The 25,052-nt window shown below is 44.9% G+C and overlaps 1 protein-coding gene across 6 annotated transcripts in view; it reads left to right on the top strand.

The window, feature by feature from the left end:
- INSR (insulin receptor) overlaps window positions 1–25,052 on the top strand; it is a 129,884-nt gene that overhangs the window by 80,267 nt on the left and 24,565 nt on the right. For 3 of the 6 annotated variants that reach the window (XM_060145384.1, XM_060145385.1, XM_060145389.1), the window contains exons 4-12: window positions 4,000–4,148; window positions 4,796–4,940; window positions 6,096–6,310; window positions 7,278–7,404; window positions 8,543–8,793; window positions 10,807–10,974; window positions 16,299–16,500; window positions 18,649–18,684; window positions 23,283–23,557. In XM_060145384.1, the coding sequence (XP_060001367.1) occupies window positions 4,000–4,148; window positions 4,796–4,940; window positions 6,096–6,310; window positions 7,278–7,404; window positions 8,543–8,793; window positions 10,807–10,974; window positions 16,299–16,500; window positions 18,649–18,684; window positions 23,283–23,557 (1,568 nt within the window). The remainder of the gene's footprint in view (window positions 1–3,999; window positions 4,149–4,795; window positions 4,941–6,095; window positions 6,311–7,277; window positions 7,405–8,542; window positions 8,794–10,806; window positions 10,975–16,298; window positions 16,501–18,648; window positions 18,685–23,282; window positions 23,558–25,052) is intronic. The other 3 variants (XM_060145386.1, XM_060145387.1, XM_060145390.1) reach the window with 2 other exon arrangements.

Raw genomic sequence — 25,052 nt, forward strand, 5'->3', positions numbered from 1 at the left:
TGTATGACCTTCTTTCTGAACTAGCCATCTGGTTGCTCTTGGGCACAACACTCCATTTTAACTCTTTTCATGCTATTTACCACTAGCTGATATTTTAATTGTCAATTTATTAATTTTCCCCAACGAGACCGTACGCTTCACAAGTGTATCAGCTAGCTTATGCTGTGTAACAAACCACCCCAGCACTTAGTGACTTAAAACAACACTCATGTATGATTTCTAAGGAGTCTGTGCATTGACTGGAGGGCTGGGTGAGCTCTGATGAGATGGTACAAGCTAACCTCTCATATCCTGCATGGGCAGTTGGGACCTCTCTCCATGTGTAGCCAGGAAGGGCATGCTTTACTGGGTAAGCACTTCTTAAGCCACTGCTGTATCACATTTGCTAACCTCCCATTGGCCAAAGCAATTCATATGGCCAAGCCCAGATTCCATGGATGAGAAGGCAGACTCCACTTCTTGGTGGGAAGGGCTGGAAAGAACGTGTGGATTTCCCACAGGGAAAGTAGGTTGTTTGTTCACTTCTGTGCGCCTGTGGTTTATAACTGCCATTGGCAAAGGGCCAGATAGTAAATATTTTCAGCTCTGAGGTCTGTACGGTTGCAGCTACTCTACTCTGGCCTTATAGAGTGATAGCAGCCATTGATGATGGTCAAACCAGTGGTTGTGGGTGTGTTCCAATATAGCTCTATTTACCACAAGCAGTGGCCAGCTGGAGTTGGCCTGTGGGCTGTAGTTTGCTTGCCTTTGGCTTAGAGCATCATCTATCCCATGATAAATGCTCAGTGAATATTTGTAGAACCAACAAAAGAACCCAAACGTTTGGTCATTATTCTGTTTCCACCCCAGCTGCTCTTAAAGCCTTGGTTCTCCATCAGACCAACTTTACTTCACATGCCAGCCACAATTTGGGGGTCCCCAGGTCACCCACACTTCTGATTGGCTGGCTATAAATTTTGAGGCTCCCACAAACCCCCTGGGTTCAATAATTTGCTAGGACAACTCACAGAGCTGAAAAAAAAAAAGTCTATACTATTCTGTTGGTCCAAGCCTACTGATGGTAGCACCTTGGGTTAGGGATGCTTGCAGTGCTTACCTGGGCATGCATCACTCATAGCGAGCTCTACAGACACTCTCCCATTGGGGCCCCTATGTATGGCTGGGCCAGCTCTGAGGTTCCTATTATGATCCCAGGATGCACTTCAGTGAGAAACCATCAGGGAACCTTGAAGAACAAGATTTGTTACTCACAGGTCCTGGAGGGCCACACAGTAGAGTCGTGGGGAGCAGGGGTGGGGAGAGGGAGAGAGGGGAGAAAAAGAGTGGGAGGGAGGAAGGGAGAGAGAGAGAGGAATCTTTGGGGGGTCTGCTTTTATTAGGGTATGAGGGTGGGGTGTCTAGGGTTTTATGGGTTCACTCTATGGTGAATTTAAGGCTTAAGAGCAGGAATTAGGGCACAGGAAGGGGGAAGCAGGGTCAGTCAAGTGGTCAGTTATCTAGGTTCCCCAGGGCTTTCTGAAAGAAAGAGCCTTTCTGAAAGAGCCCCCTTCATGGGTGGGGGCAGCCTAATTCCTTATCTGGTTGTTTTGCTAGTGGCTGGGTCATAGACCCGGTGTTACATTTACTCAAGACAGATGTCTTTTTTTTTTTTGCGGTATGTGGGCCTCTCACTGTTGTGGCCTCTCCCGTTGCGGAGCACAGGCTCCGGACGCGCAGGCTCAGCGGCCATGGCTCACGGGCCCAGCCGCTCCGTGGCATGTGGGATCTTCCCGGACCAGGGCATGAACCCGTGTCCCCTGCATCGGCAGGCAGACTCTCAACCACTGCGCCACCAGGGAAGCCTGACAGATGTCTTTTGAAACAGATGCCTCAGCAGTCAGAAAGCTTCATGTCAGGCTTACAATTGCAATTACAGCCTTATTATTATGGATGTACAGAGGCTGGGAGAGTTCCAGACGCAGGACTCCTATCCCCTCATGGAATCAGAGATATCACCCTTCCAGCATAGCTGTGTGTTCACCAGCCAGAAAAATGGACTGAGTTGGTGTCCAGAGTTTTCCTCTGGGTTTTACTACATAGGTGTGATTGGTTGAATCATTGGCCGTGGGTTTGAACTCCATCTCCAGCCCCGCTTCTCTCTCTGGAGGTCAAGTGGTTGATGCAACCCTCCAAATCACATATTTGGTCTTTCTGGTGACCAGCCCCTACAAGTCACCTCATTAGCACAACAAAGATGTTCCTATAACTCAGGAAATTCCAAGGGCTTTTGAAGCTCTGCACCAGGACCTGGAACAAAGACCAGATGTGTTCTTTTTTTTTTTTTCTGTTCTTTCAATTTTCTTTCTTTTTTTTTTTTTAACATCTTTATTGGAATATAATTGCTTTACAATGGTGTGTCAGTTTCTGCTGTATAACAAAGTGAATCAGCTATACATATACATATATCCCCATATCTCCTCCCTCTTGCATCTCCCTCCCACCCTCCCTATCCCACCCCTCTAGGTGGTCACCGGTGACCAAGATCTTTCTGAAGAATCGAATATGCAGGGGTGTGGTAACAACAATTACTGTTGTTATTTACAACAGTAGCAACAATGATACCACTAATAAAAAGTGATCATCATAGCAATGGACCAACGATTTTTAGTTTCTATGTGCCGAGTGCTTTAGGTGGTATATATCATTCAGTCCTTATCACTACCTGCCCCGTGAAGATTGCCTCCATTTCACAGATGAGGACACAGACCTTGAGAACGTAACAGTCGGGAATCTTGAGGTTTCATACGACAGAACCCCAATTCAAACTGGCTCAAGCAAGATGAAAGGAGTTTACTGATGACTGTAACCAAAAAGTTCAGGGAATCGCTTTAGGTACAGCTGTATCCAGGAGCTCAAGGGATGTACACGATCAGTTTCTTTCCATCCTCAGCTTTATTTCTGTCTCTGTTAGTTTTGGTCTCAGGCAGCAGCCTCTCCCTTGTCCCTTGCTCCATGCTAGCAATATAGCCATACCCTCTTAGATACTGCAGAAGGAAGACAATTTTTCCTTCCAGAAAGTTCTAGCAAAACCCTCACTGGGTTGGCTTGGGGGTGTGCCCACCTCTGAATTCCCAGCGGGATGGAAGATTGTGCTCAGGCTGCCCTGGGTCCTGTGTCCTGCTTGGACCTAGGAGGGCTGTACCAGCCAAGAACTGACCTCAGAGGCACTGCGTAGGGGAGGGCTGATTCCCAAAGGACTCCTGGGGGCTATAAATTTGAGGACATCAGGCTGCAGGAAGGCAAAGCCAAAGTCTGCCTCCAGTTACCCACTATCAAATGTGAGGTTGTGCTGTAGCCCGTAGGTTGTGGAGTCACGTCCTATATAGCTGTTTGGTCACGTCAGACCCCACACAGAACAGCAAACATCCCATCACCTTGCAGCAGCAGCCTAAGTTCCACCAGCTGGGGTAGCAGTATCAGCTCAGCCACTTTCGAATAGTGGCAAAATGGTCCTACGTAAGGCCCGTCAGCTCTGCATCATTGCCGTCACCATGGTAATGCCGGGAGTCCCATCAGTTCCATGTAATGGCGTGAGTCCGGTCTCCACAGGGTAGAAGGTGATTCGCCATGGGGTACAGTGTGAATCCTCTCGCTCTGGGGTAAGGCAGGAGCCCCATCATTTTGGAGTAAAAGCATGAGTCTCCTGACCTTGGGGTAATGCTGTAGGACCTGCCCCCCTGGAGAGACACCCCAAGCCTATCACTTTAGGCAGTTGTTCTTACCTGGGGGTGATTTGCCCCTCCATCCCCCAGGGGACCATGTTTGGACAGCCTCCCACAACAGAGAATTCTCCGGTCCCCAACGTCACCAGCTCTGTGGGTAAAGCATCCTGCCTTATGGTCACTTGGGACCCTGTGCAACACACTGCTGTGTGTGTGTGTGTGTGTGTGTGTGTGTGTGTGTGTGTGTGTGTGTGGTCCTGTGTGCCCTGACCTCTCTCTCTCTCCACTCTTTCTGCAGCTTGATGTGTACTCCATGCCTGGGCCCCTGTCCCAAGGTGTGCCACCTCCTGGAAGGCGAGAAGACCATTGACTCAGTGACATCTGCCCAGGAGCTCCGAGGCTGCACCATCATCAATGGAAGCTTAATCATCAACATCCGAGGGGGCAGTGAGTGCTCTAGGGGGAGGGGTTGCTGTCTGCTGGGATCCACTCTCCCTGCGAGCACAGAAGGAAAACAGTCCAGAAACTCATGCAGGGAATCTGTTTCCAAACCTGGAGTTCACAGCTCAGTCCTGGCCTTACCACCCCCCACCCCGAGATTCTGATTTTCAAAGCTGGGAGTTGGGACATCAGGAATTTGCATTTTTAACAAGCAGGCAACATGCCCTCTTTTGCAGGTCTGGGGACCATGTCTCCAGAAATTCTGTCACAGGCAAAAAGGCATTTCTCTGTTTATTTATTCAGCGAACATTTATTGAATACTCACAGTGAACAAGGCAAAGTCCGTGCGTGGTGCATATTGCAAATAAACAAATTAACGTATAATGTAAACCCAGGCAGTGGTTCATGCTATGAAGGCAAGCAAAGCAGGGTGATGGAGGGAGCAAGGGTTGGCATCTTAATATAATAAATATATTCAGATTTGCAGGCAGGACAATCTCTGTCATAACTTCTCTGCCTTGTAGATGTATTTTGAGCAGCGCTTGTGAAAATCATTTTCAGCCTGTAGGTTAACTCTTCACTATGGGGAATTCTGGAAAGGTTAAAATATTTTGGTAGAAGCCCACTGGATATTCATTCTCTCCTTTCCTTAGACAACCTGGCAGCTGAGCTAGAGGCCAACCTTGGACTCATTGAAGAAATTTCAGGGTATCTGAAAATCCGCCGATCATATGCCCTCGTGTCACTTTCCTTCTTCCGGAAGTTACGTCTTATTCGAGGGGAGACCTTGGAAATCGGGTATGTGGGCCTGCTGCTGTATCTGTGGGCTCATTAGGAAGTTTGTGAGTTATTGTAGAGAAACGTAGGTTTTTTTGCCGAGACATGAAAACAACTTAAGTGTCCACTGATGGTTGCATGGATAAAGGAAATGTGGTGTATATGTGTGTGTGTGTGTGTGTGTGTGTGTGTACGTGTACATATATATATATACAGTGGAATATCATTTCGCCATAAAACTATCTTTTTGCCGAAGCTCACACCTTTCATTTGGATCGTTCCAATGACTTTCTTGCTGGTTCTAGAACTACCAGGGCCATCCAACAGAAATATAATACAGGTCACATATGAGACTTTAAATGTTCTAGTAGCCACATTTAAAACACTTTAAAAGACATAGGTGAAATGAATTTTAATAATGTATTTTACTGAACCCATTACATTGAAGCTGTTATTTTGACATGGACTCAATACAAAAAATTATAAAGAAGATCTTTTATATCCTTTTTTTTTCTAATGCAAAGTCATTGAAATCTGTGGTTTTTTACTTCTGGTACAGTTCAGAATGGCCAAATTTCAGGTACTTAATAGCCAGATGTGGCTGGTGGTTTCAGTGTTGGATAACACAGATCTAGGTGCTGCCCTTTTCCCATTCATTATGTACTGGTGGCCCACTCCTAGTTCTAAGGCACAGGTCTAATTGGGTTACTGAGTTGTTATAAAACCTTCAGTGGTCCCCCTCTGCCTACCAAGGAAGGTCACATATTCTTGGTCTCGGTCTGGCATGCAGTATACTAGAGGGTTTGGCCCATGGCATCTCTTTGGTCTTGCCTGTCACCTGTTGGCCAGAACAGGCTATTTTGCTCTTCCCTGGGCCCAGTTCACGTGCCTCTGTGTCTTCAGTCTTTCCCCTTTTCAAAACCCATATCTCAATCCATCACAGTCTTACCCTCCTCCCCCACAAGACTGATCTCACATACCTTCCTGGCCCTGAAGACTTCCTCAACTTCCCGTGTCCATCTAACCCTCCTTTCAACATGTAATGAGTATGTGTCAAGCAAGTGGTTAGGACTGGGGACGGAGCACTGAACAAGATCAACTCCAGCCATGGCCCCGCCATCTTGGAGTTGGAGACGACAAGCTGATGAATGATTAGGCATGTGTGTGTTTCCATAGGAACTACTCTTTCTATGCCTTGGACAACCAGAACCTAAGGCAGCTGTGGGACTGGAGCAAACACAACCTCACCATCACTCAGGGGAAACTCTTCTTCCACTATAATCCCAAACTCTGCTTGTCAGAAATTCACAAGATGGAGGAAGTTTCAGGAACCAAGGGGCGCCAGGAGAGAAACGACATTGCCCTGAAGACCAATGGGGACCAGGCGTCCTGTAAGTGGTGATGCCCTTGTCCTTCCACGGACCAGATAACGTGGCTGCCTTCCCCCTCCCACACCACACTGGCCCCCGGGGGAGTGTCACTTCCCCCCAATGAACTAAAACAACTATGTGTGTGATAGGCTCTCTGAAATACTGAGGAAGAATGTATACATGTTATCTCTTTGCCAAATATTAAACACAGTGCCTGATACTGGAAGATGCCACATAAACATTGAATGAATGAATGAATGAATGTCACTTATCTTACATATGGCCTTGGCTCGAATGCTACAGCAGGCTCTACAGTTGCTACAGCTGGAGACTGTCAGCTGACTGCCCTCCTCTGACAGGTTTTCTCTTGAAGCATTGAGGTGCCAAGGCTTCCGTAATGCCCTCATGCGAAGTTGGTTCCTTATGGCAGAAGCTGTGAGAATTCAGGGGAGGGAGAGAGCAAGGTTGGAACTTAAGGGGTAGAGCTTAAGGGAGGGCTTGCAATCTAGGCAGAGGGAATTACTCTGTCCAAGGCATTGTCCTTCCAAGGACTTGACACTCCAAGGTATGATGGTCTGCACGCTCCCTAAACCCACTTGGCATGTGTCCATTTGCACTGGAGTTACGTGTTCTGACACGTCGGGCATGAAAATTCACACGCAAGACAGAATTGTGTCAGAATCAATGCTATTCTTGAAAGTCCCTTTTTCCAGTAGCGATTAGCCACTTGTCCTTCTATTGGCGCCGACCGTGGTTCTTTGGTTGAGCACATCTGGCCAAGTACCTGACTTGCGGTCAGGGCCAACTTGCATGACCTGTTCTTGACTCTGAACACAGGAGAGGCATGTGGAAATAAGACCTCTCAGAGGAACAGCATGTTGCCATCTTCCTTCTCGTGGATACTCTTGAAAATATGGGATCATCTGCTTTGGGTTGAAATAAATTATTTAATTCTGATACTGGTTTTGTTTTTTTTTAACCTTTCTAGGTGAAAATGAATTACTTAAATTTTCTTACATTCGGACATCTTATGACAAGATCTTGCTGAAATGGGAGCCGTATTGGCCCCCCGACTTCCGAGACCTCCTGGGATTCATGCTCTTCTACAAAGAGGCGTAAGTAGAAGGATAAAGAGGTGTGTTTGTTGCATATGTTCTCAGAGGCTCCCCTCTGAGGTTCCTTTCTATCTCCTTACTTGTGGAATAAATATCATAGATCTCACCAGTTGATGGTGTATGACGTCAATAACATTCCCTATTGTCAAAAGCCAGAAACTGAAGCAGGCAGGTTTCTTTTGGAGGTCCAGATTGGGCAATATTCCATTTTGCTTCTTATATGTACATCTCACCAGACATCCTCCACAAAAAGTCACTTAGTCTACTTAGTAGGTGCCTTAAAGTTTATTTTTTATCTATTTTGTATTTTTTCCAACATTTGAAGCATTGTGGTAAAACATACATGAAATTGACCGTCTTAATGACATTTAAGTGTACCGCTCAGTGGCATTAAGTACATTCATGACATTGTGTGACCATCATCACCATCCCTCTCCACAGTTTATTCATCATCTCACGCTGAAATTCTGTCGCCTTTCAATAACACCTAGTCGTTTTGAGTATAGGACTGTGCTGAAATTTTAAAGGAAGACGATAGAAGTGGTGATTGTGTTAATAGGAATAATTGTTCCATCCCTCAATATTTTTTTAAATATTTATTTACTTATTTATTTATTTGCCTCCATAGGGTCTTAGTTGTGGCACGTGGGATTCTCTCTAGTTGCGGTGCCCAGGCTCCCTAGTTGTGGCCCACAGGCTGTAGAGTGCGTGGGCTTAGTTGCCCCGCGGCATGTGGGGTCTTAGTTCCCCAACCAGGGATTGAACCCGTGTCCTCTGCATTGGAAGGAGGATCCTTAACCACTGGACCACGAGGGAAGTCCCCATCCCTCAAAATTTACTATGTGTCAGGTTGTGTGTGGCGAAGTCAACACACATCCTCTTGTGTAATCTTATCAATAACTCTGGTAGTTAGTATCATCATCCTGATCATTGTTATTATTGTTGTTGGGAAACTGAGGCATAAGGGAAGCGGTCCCTTTCTCTTTGACTATTCCTGTGTCTTTTTTCCTTGTGGTAGAAGATGGCTGGTGAACAGGGTGCAAGCCTATAGGAGGTAACTTCGCCCGGCCACATCTCTTTGGTCTTTAGAGCTATAGTTGAGAAATGGTAATCACCTTTTCCTATTTCGTCTTGAAAGCCCTTATCAGAACGTGACGGAGTTTGATGGGCAGGATGCATGTGGCTCCAACAGCTGGACCGTGGTAGATATTGACCCGCCTATGAGGTCCAACGACCCCAAGTCACAGAACCACCCCGGGTGGCTAATGCGTGGTCTCAAGCCCTGGACCCAGTACGCCATCTTTGTCAAGACCTTGGTCACTTTTTCTGATGAACGCCGCACATACGGGGCCAAGAGCGACATCATCTATGTCCAGACAGATGCCACTAGTAAGCATTTCTTGTGGATATGAATTTGTGCGTGAATCAGACGTCTTGCGTTTAACAGGCTGACCTGGTGATGTCATATGAAATGCCTTTTTTTTTTTTCTTGCATGGTTATTGGCTTCTAAAAGAGCCGGGCACTGAGGTTTATCATTTCAGAAGATGAGGCAGTAGCAACAAGACATCAGAGGGGAACATACATTTCTTCTTCCCATTATGGAAAATTTTCAAATATTTACAAAAGTAGGAAAAAAAAAAAAAAAAGATTACCCCCACCGCCACCTTGTAACCATCTCTCAGCTTCAACAATGATCAATATTTTGCCGTTTTTGTTTCATCACTATGCCTTTTCCCCCATCTCCATTTTTTGACGAGTATTTCATAGCAATTTAGCTGTATTTTCATAAATCATAAGCCCTCTCCAACCACTGGGATAGGAGACATTTGGTGATACCTGGAGATATTTTTGGTTGGCATGACTGCGGAGGCGGGGTTGGGGACCTGGGATGCGCTCAACGTATCATATGCACAGGACAGCGCCCCCCCCCCGGCAAAGCATTATCTAGCCCCCGCAAGTCAGTAGTTGAGAAATCCTGTCCCGTAGGATCGAGTCCAAACTTTATGAACCAGCCCCAACTTTATTGACTACCGCCCTCTCATCCTGTATCCTCCAGCAATACCTCCAGCAGGACTTATAGTTTCTGGAAACTTCCAGCTTCCAGGCTTTTGTACACACTGTGTCCTCTGCCTTGAGCCCCCCACTCCCACCCCTCACCGACTCCCTCAGCCACCTCCGTTCTTGAGGGGAGGCTTTTGTGGAGCCCAAAGGTGGTGCTTTTGGGGGGAATGTTAGATGGGCTGCCAGCTCAGGGATAAGATTGAATGGTATCCCACTGCCGAAATTTGCCCCAGGACTGGGTTCAATTGGGGCTAATGTTATCTAGAAGATGTGGCTTTGTCTATTCCCACGATGCTCCTTTTCCCCAGCGCCTTTTCAGTGCCCAGAACAGAGAAAGCTCGGCACGTCGTTGGAGCTCTGTAAATCAGGGGTCCCCGACCTCTGGGCCGCAGACCGGTACCAGTCTGCCGCCTGTTAGGAACCAGGCCGCACAGCAGGAGGTGAGCGGCGAGCGAGCAAAGCTTCATCTGTATTTACAGCCGCTCCCCATCCCTCGCATTACCACCTGAGCTCCGCCTCCTGCCAGGTCAGCGGTGGCATTAGATTCTCATAGGAGCATGAGCCCTACTCTGAACTGTGCACTCGGGGATCTGGGTTGCACGCTCCTTATGAGAATCTAATGCCTCATGATCTGAGGTGGAGCTGAGGCAGTGATGCTAGAGCTGGGGAGCGGCTGCAAATACAGATTATCATTAGCAGAGAGGTCTGACCGCACAGAGGCCATAATAAATCAACTGCTTGCAGACTTCTATCAAAACTCTATCAGTAAGTGGCAAGTGACACTTAAGCTGCATCTTACAGAGTAGACTGGACATAAGCAACACATGTCGGGTGTCACTGTCTCCCATCACCCCCAGATGGGACCATCTAGTTGCAGGAGAACAAGCTCAGGGCTCCCACTGTTTCTGCATTCTGGTGAGTTGTATAATTATTTCATTATATATTACAATGTAATGATAATAGAAATAAAGTGCGCAATAAATGTAATGTGCTTGAATCATCCCGAAACCATCCCCGTCTCTAGTCCGTGGAAAAATTGTCTCCAACGAAACTGATCCCTGGTGTCAAAAAGGTGGGGGACTGCTGCCGTAAATGTTTGTTGCAAAAATGGTGGAATGTGAAATCTACATAGTCTGTGGTACCCATGGATTGTAATTTTGTAACCCATGCTTTCACTGGGCAAGCATTCCACATGTTGCCAGTTTTCTCTGATGTTAAGTAACACTGCAGAGAACATCCTCATGATTTCTCGAACTTGGGTTTTCCCCCTCATGCCCACCCGATGGCTTGCACCCTCCTCCTCCTCCTCACAGTGGACCTGTCTTCTTTCTCCTTGGCAGATCCTTCTGTCCCCCTGGATCCCATCTCGGTGTCTAATTCTTCGTCTCAGATTATTCTGAAGTGGAAGCCTCCCTCTGACCCCAATGGCAACATCACACACTACTTGGTATTCTGGGAGAGACAGGAGGAAGACGGTGAACTGTATGAATTAGATTATTGCCTCAAAGGTGAGTGCAGGCAGAGGCGGGGGAGGGGCCGGGTTTTTTTTCAATTTTTTTTTTTAAATTGAAATATAGTTGATTTAAACTGTTGTGTTAGTTTCAGGTGTATAATGCAGTGATTCTGTTATACATATATATTCTTTTTCAGATTCTTTTCCCTTATAGGCTATTACAAAATGTTGAGTAGAGTTCCCTGTGCTATACAGTAGGTTCTTGTTATCTATTTTATACATAGTAGTGTGTATAACATCTGATCCACTTTGTTCTCCTTTTGGGGAAGCATCTCTCCCCTTCCACTTCCCAGCATGTGCATATGGGTACACACACTCCATTTGATCTCTGACGAAAACACACATACAGGCAGACCTCAGAGATACTGCGGGTTCGGTTCCAGACTCCCGCAAGGAGGTGAATATTGCAATAAATTGAGTCACGTGAATTTTTTGGTTTCCAGTGCCTATAAAAGTTATGTCCGCACTATACTGTAAGTGTGCGATAGCATTATGTTTAAGAAAAAATATACTTAAAATATACATATTACTGTATTTCTCTTTCTGGCCTATATGTGGAATCTAGAAAAATGATACAGATGAACCTATCTGCAGGGCAGGAATAGAGATGTAGACGTAGAGAGCAGACATGCGGACACAGAGGGGAAGCGGAGAGTGGGATGAATTGGGAGATTAAGATTGACATATACACACTACCATGCATTAAATAGATAGCTAGTGGGAACATGCTGTGAAGGATAGGAAGCTCATAGGAAGCTCATGCCCTGTGATGACCTAGGTGGGTGGGATGGCGGGGAGGGTGGGAGAGAGGTCCAAGAGGGAGGGGATATAGATATACATAGAGCTGATTCACTTCATTGTACAGCGGAAGCTAACACAACATTGTAAAGCAATTATACACCAATTAAAAAATGATTAAAAATATACATACTGCTGTATATAAAATAGGTAACGTAACCAACAAGGACCTAGTGTATAGCACAGGGAACTATACTCAGTATCTTGTAATAACCTATAATGGAAAAGAATCTGAAAAGAAAATACTGAATCAGTTTGCTGTACACCTGAAACTAACACAACATTGTAAATCAACTCTATTTCAATAAAAATTTAACAAAGAAGAAATCGAGACTAAAAAAAATAACAACCCAAACAATGCACATACCTTAATTAAAGAATACTTTATTGCTAAAAAAAAATTGCCCAATTACAATAGTAACATCCAAGACCACTGATCCCAGATCACCATTACAAATATAATAAAAATGAAGAAGTTTGAAATATTGTGAGAATTACCAAAGCGTGACACAGACATACGAAGTGAGCAAACGCTGTTGGGAAAATGGCACTAATAGACTTGTTCAACGCAGGGTTGCCACAAACTTTCGATTTGTAAGAAAAACACAATAAGAGGAGGAGGTCTGCCTGCCTGTTCGCATTTCTAAACATCACAGCGTGAGGACACGCTCTGAAGACTCCTGTCAAAAACAGACACTCCCCATGTCTTGGCATCATTTCCCTCTGGAATTTTCTCCTCCTTCCCTTCCTTATCCACCTCCCCTGGTAGGGGTGTAGCTGTGTTAACCCACGCAAGACTTCCCTCCGAAGCTAGAAACACAGCCGATGTGTGGAGTGGTGATTGGCAAAGTCAGGGAAGAATTTTCGCCCCTAATTTTAGACCCTTAAGTTGTAAGGACCAGAGAAAGCAAAGAGTGATCATCTCTTCCCTCCTGGGCTTTCCATTCAAAATTTATACTAATGACACATTTTTTTCCAGTCTTTAATCTCATTTACTTAATGGGCTTCCATCCATCTGCAGGAAAAGGGAAAAATATTTGAAGCCTCAAGCTAGTGTGTATAAATTAGTTTAAGATTATTTTAAAAGGGGTTTTAAAAAAGCCCATCAAACTGGAGAAACAGAAGTCTTGTTTTTTCGTTAGTTGCTTTGTTTTGTTTGAGTCTATATAAAGTATTTTCCCCCAATCCCTAGACTCTTTTTTTTTTTTTTTCCTAGACTCTTTTTTATTTTTTTAAAATTTTATTGGAGTATAGTAGATTTACAATGTTGTGTTAGTTTCAGGTGTACAGCAAAGGGATTAAGTTATACATATACCTAGATTCATTCTTTTTCAGATTCTTTTCTCATATAGGTTATCACAGGATACCGGGTACAGTGCGCTATACAGTAGGTCCTTGTTGGTATCTATCTTATATACAATAGTGTGTGTTTGTTCATCCCAAGCTCCTGATTTATCCCTTAGTTGTCTTGTTGTTGTTGATTGGTTGGCCTGTATTTATTTTTCTTTAGATGTTTTGAGTTACTGGTATCCTCAGACCTTGGGGCCGCTGATGAGACGTGGCTGAGGTCGGGAGCCTGAGGTCTCCTCTGACCTGCTGTAGGGCTTTGGGCAAGTCACTGAGCTTGTCACTGGCTGCCTCCTTTTGGGGAGAAGGGGCGGGAGGCCAGATAATCTCTGGACGCTGTCCCAGCTCTAAGATCATGTGCTATATGTATGCCTGTGACCTCATCCCCCGCCTGAGCAGAGGGTTGCAAACGTGATTTATCTCCTTGGATGCTTTATATAACTTGAGAGCAAGCAAAGTCATAGGCTCAGCTGTCAGCTGTCGGCCCTGCATGTGAGTAACCGAAACCGCCAGCTAGAACTGCCAGCAGCATCAGGATAGGCCATGTTTTCTTTTTCTCTTTCTTTCTTTCTTTTTTAGAGCAACAACTTTTTTTCTGGAAGTCTGAATCTCTCATTACCATATGACAATTTGACATGGTTTTATTTGTAATGATGCCAAAGTTTATGTAATTAAAAAATAAACTTACCAAGGATGGATATCGTATGATGCAACTCTTAGGAGGTCCCTAGAGGAGTCAAATCCACAGAGACAGGAAGCCGGATGGTGGGTGCCAGGGGCTGGGGGAGGGGCTGGGGAGTGAGTGTTTCATGGGGACAGAGTTTCAGTTTGGGAAGATGAGAAAGTTCTGGAAAGGGAGAGTGGGGATGGTTGCACAATAATGTGAATGTACTTAATGCCACTGAGCTGTGCACTTAAAAATGATTAGGGTGGTAACTTTTTTGTCAAGTATATTTTGCCACAATTAAAAAACCCAAATACACACACAAATTAATAAGCTTTCTAACACACACAAGATCAATAATTTACTAACCGTGCCCAGTAGTAGCTTCCTTTAGTATCACAAGTGGTTTTTTTTCCAGCTTTATTGAGGTGTACTTGATAAGTAAATGGCAAGATATTTAAAGTGTAAATTGTGATGATTTTATATACATACAGATTTTGAAAGGATTCTTCCCATCGAGTTAATTAATACATCTATCACCTGACATATTTATCTCTTTCTTTGGTGAGAACTTTTAGCTTCTCCTCTGATATCGAATTGTTTATTTCATTTATACAGTACAGTCTTATCAACTATATGGCTTTTTATTGTGGAATATATATAACATAAAATTTACCATTTGAACTACTTTTAAGTATACAGTTCAGCGGCATTAAATACATTCACACTCTTGTGCAACCGTCCCCAGCGTCCATCTCCAGAACTTTCTTGTTTTCCCAAACTGCAAACTTTGTCCCCATTAAACACTGACTCCCCACCCCCTCCCCCATCCCCTGGTGCCCGCCTTTCTACTTTGTCTCTATGCATTTGACTGTCCTATATACCTCACTATATAGTCACAGAAAATCCGTGGGGCACCAAGTGTCATGCAGAAGGGGTGACAGGTGTCAGGAGCTATGTCCATGCCTGATCAAAAGTCCCTTCCTCCCCAGAAAAAGATCAGGACCCCACCCCAACCTTTTACTAAGGAAATCTGAAGGTTTTTTTTTTTTTTAAATCCATAATGCCATCAATAGCCCCTCTAACAGCTAACCCACACAGGTGATTCCATGTCTATTAATAAACGTTAAGAAGAAGTATTTTTTAAGGATTTTGCAAAGCTTCCGAGTGGGTACTCACCACTCACAGGAAGATACTTTGAACTCATTGTCTAGCAGAGCCACTGAAAGGGAGAGGAAGAGATGGAATTTCCCTTGCGCAATAGACACGAGTAGGCACCCAGGGTCAGGGGCATGCTTTTTGCCCTTAAGGAGTAACCTACCTCCTCCAGGTTGTACCAGAAGTGACAGGCAGCGGGCATCCCCGGGACTGGACCTCAGGGGTCAAGACACACCAGCTGTGGTACTTACAAAAACAGTGTGGTATTTTTAAGAGCATGACCTTGAGCAGTTGTTCTTTTTTCCCTTTTTAAAAAATTCTCTTTTCTGTGCTTCTTGGAAAAAGTTCTTCCCCCAATTTCATGTCTTTCATCCATCACTGTTGACATTGGGGGCCAGATAATTCTTTGAGGTGGGGGCTGTCTTGTGTCAGGTAAGATGTTGAGCGGCATCCCTGGTGAACACCAAAATGTCACCAGACCAAGCCCGTTGTCCTGCAGAGGGGAGTGGGGGGCAGTGCTGAATCACCCCTGCCCTGGTGAGAACCACTGCTCTGCTCTGACTTCCGTTTTCCTGAACGGATTGTAGATTCTTTCATTTGTGCTGCAAAGTTTGGTTGCTCAGTATAAACACTGGGTCTGTAAGTCTGACCCCTTAGAATTCCATTGGAATTCTGCTCTGTCCTCTTATCCCTTTATAGTTACCTGGTTGATTGATGATTCATTCATTCAACTGTGACTTGGTCCCCAGTCCTTTTCTAATGCCATCTCCCATCATTCTCTCCCTTATCCCCTTCCAGCTACACTGGGTCCTTGGCGTCTTCTGACATGCCAAGGAAATTCCTACCTCAGGGCCTTTGCACTCACTCTTTGCTGTCTGAATTGCTTTACACCAAGATATGTGCATGGCTCATTCTTTTACTTCCTTGGGGACTGCTTAGTGGTCACTTTCTCAGAGACATTCCCCCCCCCCAGACACCCTCTGTCCTGTCACCCCACCATCGGACCCATGGCATATGTATTTATTAGTTTATTGTGTATTCCTCCCACCCCCACGTACCTCGTCCACTGGAATGTAGGTTCTGTGAGGGCAGGGACATACCTCGTCACCTTCAGCATCTAGCCCTATGGGGTTGTGGTGTCTGCCAGTTTCCTGCTGCACATCCACAGGTGCCTTCTCAGTTGTCAGGACCCTCCAGTGAGAGATCTTATTTTTCCCAGTAGACCTTGAACAAAGACCCTGGCCCCGAGCTCTGTCCCCTGTGCCCAGCAGCTCTGAGAAGGCCCCCTTTGCTCTGCGTGTATGTATGTGTGTAGTGGGGTGGAACTTGAGCCCCGCTCTGGCTTTCTCCAGGGTTGAAGCTGCCCTCCCGGACCTGGTCTCCACCGTTCGAGTCTGAGGGGTCCCAGAAACACAATCAGAGTGAGTACGAAGAGTCTGCCGGTGAATGCTGTTCCTGTCCGAAGACCGACTCTCAGATCCTCAAGGAGTTGGAGGAGTCCTCATTCAGGAAAACATTCGAAGATTACCTGCACAATGTCGTTTTCATCCCCAGGTCAGCATTTGTCATTGGCTTGGGGTCTGGGGTCCTTATTTACGGAACAAGATGAAGTGCAGACGCAGAGAGTGGGCAGAGTCCACGCTGAGCCACTTCCCTGGGGGGAGGGAGAGATCTTGCGATTTCAACAACTACCGTACCAGGAAGAGTGAATAATCGCCAAAAAAGGTGTGTGTGGGGGGGTGTTTTTAAAAAACTCAACCTTTGCTCTCTTTCATTTATTTTTGGCTGCGCTGGGTCTTAGTTGCAGCACATGGGATCTTTGTTGAGGCATGTGGGCTTCTCTGTAGTTGTAGCATGCGGGCTCCAGGGCGTGTGGGCTCTGCAGTTATGGTGCACAGGGTCCAGAGCACGTGGGCTCTGTAGTTTGTGGCAAGCGGGATCTCTAGTTGAGGCGCGTGAGCTCAGTAGTTGTGGCTCACGGGCTTCGTTGTGCCACGGCATGTGGGATTAGTTCCCTGACTAGGGATCGAACCCGTGTCCCCTGCATTGTAAAGCGGATTCTTTACCACTGGACTGCCAGGGAAGTCCCTGAAGACATTTCTTTCTGATGTCTCATGAACTCTTTACCCCAGCCTCTGGCCTCATTCTGAGTTCTGAAACGATCTCCATTAGATTCCCAACAATTGATTATTATCTAATAGATGATTATAGATAATAATCAATAACCGATAGATTCAATTATTAGATTAGATGACCGAGAAGTGCCTGCCTGGCCCCATGCTTGATTTGTGGAGGAGTCTCAAGCTCAGTGCATTCTCTTTTTAAAATCTATGTCACCTTCTTACCCTTCCAGAACTTTCCATGACCTCTTAAAAACTCCGGAGCTTCTCCTATTTAAATATTTTTCCTTTAGTGAGTGAAGGGGCTTGCTTGCTGATGTACATCTGATCTACAGAGAGGGCTTGCCTTAAAAATGATTCTGTTTTTTTCATACTGCTTTACCTTTCCTGCAAGCAGAGACACTTAGGTAGAATGCAAATTTCCGTGGGTCGCGGGTTAGTTTACCTCTCTCGGTTCCTCAGTTTATTCATCTGAGGAGTGGAGAGAAAAGTAGTTCCTGCTTTTTAGGATTGTGAGATTATATGAGTGATATGGGGATTCTCAGCCTTGGCGCTATTGACATTTGGAGTCAGATCATTCTCTGGGGTGGGACCATCCTGTGCGTTGTAGGATGTTGAGCAGCGTCCCTGGCCTCCACCCACTAGATGGCAGTAGCACTGCATCTTATGAGTTCATGAATTTTTACAGTAACCCACTGAAGCACTTGCCATCTCCTTTTTAGGGGTCCAAAGCCTGTGGTTTTGTTTGTTTTTTGCTTATGAATGACTCTGCCCAGGGTTTTTTGTTTGTTTGTTTGTTTGTGGTACGCGGGCCGCTCTCCGGCCGCGGAGCACAGGCTCCGGACGCGCAGGCTCAGCGGCCATGGCTCACAGGCCCAGCCGCTCCGCGGCATGTGGGACCCTCCCGGACTGGGGCACGAACCCGCGCCCCCTGCATCGGCAGGCGGACTCCCAACCACTGCGCCACCAGGGAAGCCCTGCCCAGGTTTTTAATCAAATGTGTGCTGAGGGCTTTCAGCTGCCCCTCCCTCTCCACACTTGATCTCCCCCTCCCGCCATGGACTTCACCAGAAGGCTACTCAGAAATGTCCAATACAATTGGCCATTTCCAAAGTATATCGACACCCCCCCACCCCCACATTTACATCAGGATAAAACAAGATTCTAAAATGCGTCTCTTCAAAGGCCCAGCAATGCTCCTGGGAGAGGTTTCCCCAGAACCATCAATATATAACATTTCTTCTTTTCTCTTTCTTGCATTCTTATCTGACCCTGAGTCCAAAAGACCACTAAATGACACAGCCCAGGCCTGGAGGTAGTTACTGTTTTACCTGTTAAAACACTGCCAAACTTTAGGATAATGGCTGAGTCAGTTGTGAGGTTTAAAAGTGGTGTTAAGTTTGACATCCCACGGGAATCCCAGATGACCAGGTCTCTGCGAGGTGTTTTCTCTGCTTCCCCCCTGCCCCCCAGCCCCTGGCTGTGTTCTCCGCATCTGCTGGGGAAGGTGTGGTTCAAGTGATGGGAACAAGTGGTCCATGGTCCAGGGCTGTCCTCAAAGCGGCTGGTTTTGTTTTCACAGAAAATCCTCTTCAGGCCCTGTTGCCGAGGACACTAGGTACGACTCACCTGTGGGACGTAGGCGTGGCCCGTGGTGGCTACACAGCGCGGGGCCAGTGGGCCAACGGGTCAGGAAGCATGTTGTGCCCCTTTGAGACCCCAGGGGGCTTCTGTGGTTTGACGCATGCACCGCTCTGCTCTGCCGCGACCAGGCGCTTCACAAATTCACACGTTAAGTGCCTTCACCCTGAAATGGGATCTGGGCGTGAATGTGGGGGGAAAAATCCTAACTAACACACTCTTACTAAAACATAGAATCGAGGACGTACTTTCTGGGCACCTCCTAGGTGCCGCCCATCTTTTCCTCCATGCATTTACTAACTACACATTTATTTATCTAGCTGCAGAACTGTGCCCGGTGCCCAGAGTTAGCGGCAGGTAGTGGGGAAGGCTGATCCGGGAGCGGAACATTTTTATTGGGGGTGACAAGGGCGGGATGACAGGTGTGAGTGAGCACAGGTGTGCCGAGTCCCTCAATGCCACTGAGGCTAGTCAAGGGTGCTCGCCTTTGACGTGTGTCTTAAAGAATCAACTATGCTTCAATATTAAAAAAAAAAGAAAGAAAGAAAAGAAAAGAAAAGAAAAAAAGAATTAAGCAGGGGGCGTGTCCTGGAGGAGAGTACAGGCAGAGGGAACTTGGGGAAAGGCAAGTCGGTGGAAAGAATCCTGGACTCTTGGGAAGAACAGGAGAGACTGGAAAGACAGGGTAGGGGCCATGCGGAGGGACTTTATTCTTCCAGCAGAGGGTTTATTTATTTATTTTTAGGCCGTGTGCGGTCCCGATCTGCCCTCTAGTGGTCATTAGGAATATAACCTGTAGTAAAGAAAGGTCTAGAAATTTGAGGCCTTGATCCAGACGAGAGTTTATCAATGTCAGACCTTTTGACATTTGGGGCCAGATCGTTCTCAGTTGTGGGGACTGCCCCGTGTATTGTAGAATCATGCGCTGTATCCTTGGTCTCTACCGCTTTGAAGCCAGTGTCACACCATACCCCAAATAGTGACGACCAAAGCTGTCTCCAGACAGGCCAAATGTCCCCTTGGTGGTAGGACCATGAGCAGAGTCACTCCTGGTTGGGAACCACTGGTCTACTGTGAGACTGTGGGATAATAAAGTGCTGTGTATGTAGGGAGAGAGAGAAGTCAGTTGATGCTTTGTCATGGGGGTGTCTTTCATGACCACGTGGTCTTTTTGGGCATAATCCTTCTGGTGTATGCATAGTTAGCCTGTTTGAGGCCATTTATGTTTCCCTTTGTTCAGATATCAACTTCTCAGTGGTTATTCACGAGGCCCCAGTGTCTCTGTCCTATTTGGAAGACCCATCTGTGCTCGCACAGAAATGTTCTGAACCTTGCTAATATGCGTGCATCTTTGGTTTAATAGCTTTGGTTTCCATTCAAGAATGTCATTGGTCTTTTCACACAAAAAGACCACAAAGAAAATCTTAGTGAGTCCTCCCAAAGTAGGGTTTGATTTCTGACTACAGCGCAATAAAAACTAAAGGTAAACTTCAAATGATTGACCAGAAAACTCTACTTCCTGGTGCTTAAAAGTGGATCACTTAGACTTCTGTTGGGTGAAAGTCGAAATGGAAACTTTCATTAAAAACCGTTTGGAAAATAACGGAGACGTGAACATCACATACCTTCACTTGTAGAATATTGCCAAAGCTGGACTTTGTTGCAAATTAGTAGACTTAAATTAAGAAAAAGCTTTAAAATGTAAGATATATAGGAAGGGAGGGGAAAATCAATATAGCTTAACTTGTGGTAAATGTAATCAAAGGGAGATACCCACAAATAACTAGAAGAAGGTGATGTAAAACTGAAGTCTGACAAAGATTTTACTATGTTGCAGTCTATGGATAATCATGAGCTATTAGATTTGAAACTTTCAGAGAGTTGAGAAATTTTAACTTGTCCAAGCTAATGCAAGAAGCAGCAGAAAGATATCCTAATAACGTTGGGAAAAGACTTTAAAAAAAAGTGTCAATTAATTTCTTCAAAAAAAAAAAAAAAACAAGACCTCAGGCTTGGAGAGTTTTCTAGTTGAGTTCTTTCACACTCTCAAAGAGCAACTATTTTCTGTAATACAGAAACTTTTCCAGAGCATAGAAATCTATGGAAAATCTTCCCAGTTCATTTGATAAAACTAACATAGAACCCCTTAGCAGAACCTGACAAAGATGCTATGTTGAAAGAAAACCCAGAACCAGCTAATATGGGATTTTAGATCCACATGTCCTAAATAAAACACTGTGCTGGCAATATCATTTATCTCACAATGCAAGGATGGTTCAAGATCAGGCATTCTGCTAATAGAATCTAATTCATTAAGAGGTCCAGTGAGGAAAATCACAATAATTTCATTCAATAACATTTATTAAAAATTATTAATTTAGAGAAAGGGAGGGGGAGAGGCCTTTTATAAAACTAGGAATAGAAAACTTCTGCAACAAGATAAATATTACCTAGATGAAACCAACAGCTGAGCTAACATCTTTCTTAAAACTATTCCTGTTAGCTTTGGAAGGAAGCCAATCTCATCATTACTAAGGAACATTTCTCTGGGTATCTAGCCAATGCAGTAATACAGAAATTAGAATTGTAAGGAATGGATTGTGGGAAATAAAATCATTGATATTTTCAGGTATTCTAGTGCAAGGGTAAGCAGACTACCTGTTTTTGTCAATGAGTTTTATCGGAATGTAGCCACGCCCATTTGTCTACATTGTGTCAGGGGCTGTTTTCAAGCTGCCATGGCTTGAAAGCCACTGGAAGTTGAATAGTTGTGACAAAAATCACGTGTCCCGCAAAACCCTAAATATTTACTATCTAGCACGTATGGGAAAAGTTTGCTGACCCTTTTTCAAGTATGTTCCTTGAAAACCTAAGAAAATCAACCCTGAGACTCTTAGAATGAGAGTTTGGGAAAGTAGGTACAATAGAAAGAAACAAAAATGCAGTAGATATACTAGCAACAATTAAAACATAAATCAGGGGAAAGGTCCCTTTCATGATTGCCCTAAAACCTTAGTAATCCCATCTAAAATTAGCTGTAAAGGAAAAAAAATTATTTAAATTGCTGAGATATAAACTTACGTAGATAAATGTGAAAGATTCTTTCAAATCATTTCAAGAAAACTCACTGGTACACAGCAAACCAGGGTGAATCGATAAAGGATTAATGTCCTTTGTGAATGAACAGCTCAGGAATAGGAATGAGGAAGGCCCTAGAACTTCATAGAAAGGATGGGCAAAGGGTGGACAAATCCTTAGTGAAACACAAAAGAATCAATGAAGGACAGAAGACTTTACATTCAGCAGGACACAGAGGTGCAAATAAAGCAGTAGAGTAATGCTTAAAAAATTTCTTTCCTGAGGTTGAAAATCTGAAAAAGAAAAATCAAAACAAAACAAAAATTCCTTTTAACCCTCAACGTTGCCAAGATTATCCTGATGTGTAGTTTCATGCGTTACTGGTGAGACCACAGTCAGTACAAAGGGTCTGGAGGATAGAAGTTTAGCCATACGTGCAAAGAGGCATAACCTAGTGATTGCTCTTCTCAGAATCTACTTCTAGGAACTAATAAGACAATCAGATGATGATCAAATTAATATCTATAATAACAAAAAATTAAGAATATGCTTACATTAAAAAATAAGATGACTAAGTAAATTATGGCTCACGTATGAAATGGAATAGTATACAGTTTTCCAGGTTTTCTGCAATGAGCACGTGGTACTTTCATAACGAGGAGGGAGAACCTTTACATTGAAAAAGAAAAAATGTAAATTCTGTCCTACTTCAAACACTATGTTTTCAGGGAAATATTTGAGAATGCTTCTAATACAAGTGAGCAAAGTGGATTATAAAACTAGCTTGGTCCCCATCATACCCACACATAATAAAAAAATTGCCCAAAGGACACAGTGGCCAGCAGAATAATGAGTAAATTCAAACTTTCTTGATACCGTTTTTTTGGATTTATATATTTTTTAGGCTATTAACATTTTTCTTCATCTATCTTTTTAAGGGGGAAAATGTGCCAATCGCAGACATTTTTTGAGTTACCGTTAGCAACCTGAGTGATAAGATTCTTTTCCCAAGAACTGAAGTATAATCACTTAGATTATGCAGGTGTCCTAAAGGGTCATAGGACCAGAAGCATTTCTCCTGATGAAACTGGTGATGTTGTCAAGTAGCTTGGACCACTTGCAGGGCTTCCTGAAAAGCTAGACTCTTACACGCTTTCGGCATCCTATTTTTAACACTGACCCTGGCTGGGCTATTAACCTGCAAAATGAGAATCTGAAATCAAGCATGTTGAGGGGAATATTGGTGTGTCTCCTACGGATGGTCCTGGAGCCCTTTCCCCCCCTACTCCCCTCTTGGGGTGCACCTGCCTGACATGATGCCTATGAGGGCATCCTGAAAACTGCTCTGGGTTGTAATTCCTGGAAATTAACACTGTAATCCACACTCCCCCTGGAATCTCACTGCACCGCAGTCTTTGGTTTAAGCCTTTTATTCTCCGGCAACGTTTTTTAAAAGATGGTGATTGCCTGACCGGGTGTGTCCTACTGTCGTGACAGGCCGTCGAGGAAACGCAGGGCCCTTGGTGATGTGGGGAATGTGACAGCGGCCGTGCCCACCATTCCGGGATTCCCCAATACGTCCTCAACCAGCGCACCTACGAGCTCAGAGGAGCACAGACCATTCGAGAAAGTGGTGAACAAGGAGTCTCTGGTCATCTCTGGCCTGCGTCACTTTACTGGCTATCGCATTGAGCTGCAGGCTTGCAACCAGGATTCCCCCGAGGAGAGGTGCAGCGTGGCTGCCTATGTCAGTGCCAGGACCATGCCCGAAGGTGGGTCAGCTCACATCGTGGGGCCAAGAGCCCCAGGCTGACCAAGGAAAAGCCTTCCACCCTCTAGGCAGCGTATACGTGATTTTAACTTATTCGCCTCCATCATTTTTCATTTTCCCCCAGCTTTATTGAGATGTACTTGATGTATAACATTGTGTAAAGTTAAGGCGTACAATGTGTCGGTTTGCTACACTTACATATTGCAAAAGCATTCTCGCCGTAGCGTTAGCTAACATCTCCGTCAGGGCACATAAGTACCATTTCTTTTCTGTGGTGAGAACATTTAAGATCTACTCTCTTAGCAGCTTTCAAGTATACAACAGAATATTGTTAACTATAACCACCATGCTGTACATTAGATCCTCAGAACTTATTCAGCTTATCAGTGGAAGTTTGTACCCTTTGACCAACATCCCCCCGTTTCCCTCACCACCCCCCCCCGCCCCTGGGAACCACCATTCTACTCTCTGTTTCTATGAGTTCAGCTTTTTTATCATCCACATATAAGTTAGATCATACACTATGAGTCTTTCTCTGTCTGGCTTTTTTCACTTAACATAATGCCCTCAAGGTCCATCCATGTTAACCTATATTATTTTGTAATTATATGAGTCATCATAGCCATTATATAAACTTTAGAAAGTACACACGGGCCATAAGAAAAATAAAGTAAAATTAAGGAATACTTATACAGTGTATTAGGGTTCTCCAGAGAAACAGAACCAACAGTGTAACTGAAAGTGGGGTCCGGCTGCTTCCTGCTCAAAAGCCAATAAAGGGGCAAGGTTGGTGGAAAGGAAAATTTGCTTTATTTTGGATGGTGGCAACTAGGGGGTGAGGGGAGGGCAGACACTTGTCCAAAGGCCAACTCCCTCCCAACGACAGTCAGTAGGCAAGAGCTTTTCTAGACGGAGGGAGGGGGCTACATGCAGAAACAGCACAGTCAGCTCTGACAGTCATCTTGAAATTGGTCATCAGTGGTCTGACCAGCGTCATCTTGATTGTTTTAAGTATGGTTAGTCTTTAGTTCCAGGGTTGGTTTGTTTCCATTACTTTGAGGCCAATTCTTGGAATTGTGGCGGCTTATGTCATGGGTACAGTCTGGTCATCATGTAGTTAACGTGTCCACCTGGCGAGGGTTTCAGTATCTATAAGACAGCTCACAAGATAGGGCTCAGAATATTATCTATAGCCCTTGAGAAGGAACTCAAGGTACCTGACTTTGCTTAATGACTAAATTATTATTATTTGGTCTCCTTTGACTGTTTTCCTTTGTTTCTGCATTTTCTCCCTTCTCTGATTAAACTTATTCTTTGGCTACAGTTTTTCCAGAGACGAAAGGCAGGCGGAGGACATGGGGGACACAGACCATAGGGCCCCTGCTCCATTTCAACAGGATGTGACATAGATCAATCGATTGATAGACAGACAGACATAAATATGTAGAGAATCCCATGAGACGAGCTCTATATGTCCATTCTCCAATATGGGAAAT

Source organism: Lagenorhynchus albirostris, chromosome 3 (genome assembly GCF_949774975.1).
Source record: "Lagenorhynchus albirostris chromosome 3, mLagAlb1.1, whole genome shotgun sequence".
Taxonomy (NCBI): Eukaryota; Metazoa; Chordata; class Mammalia; order Artiodactyla; family Delphinidae; genus Lagenorhynchus; species Lagenorhynchus albirostris.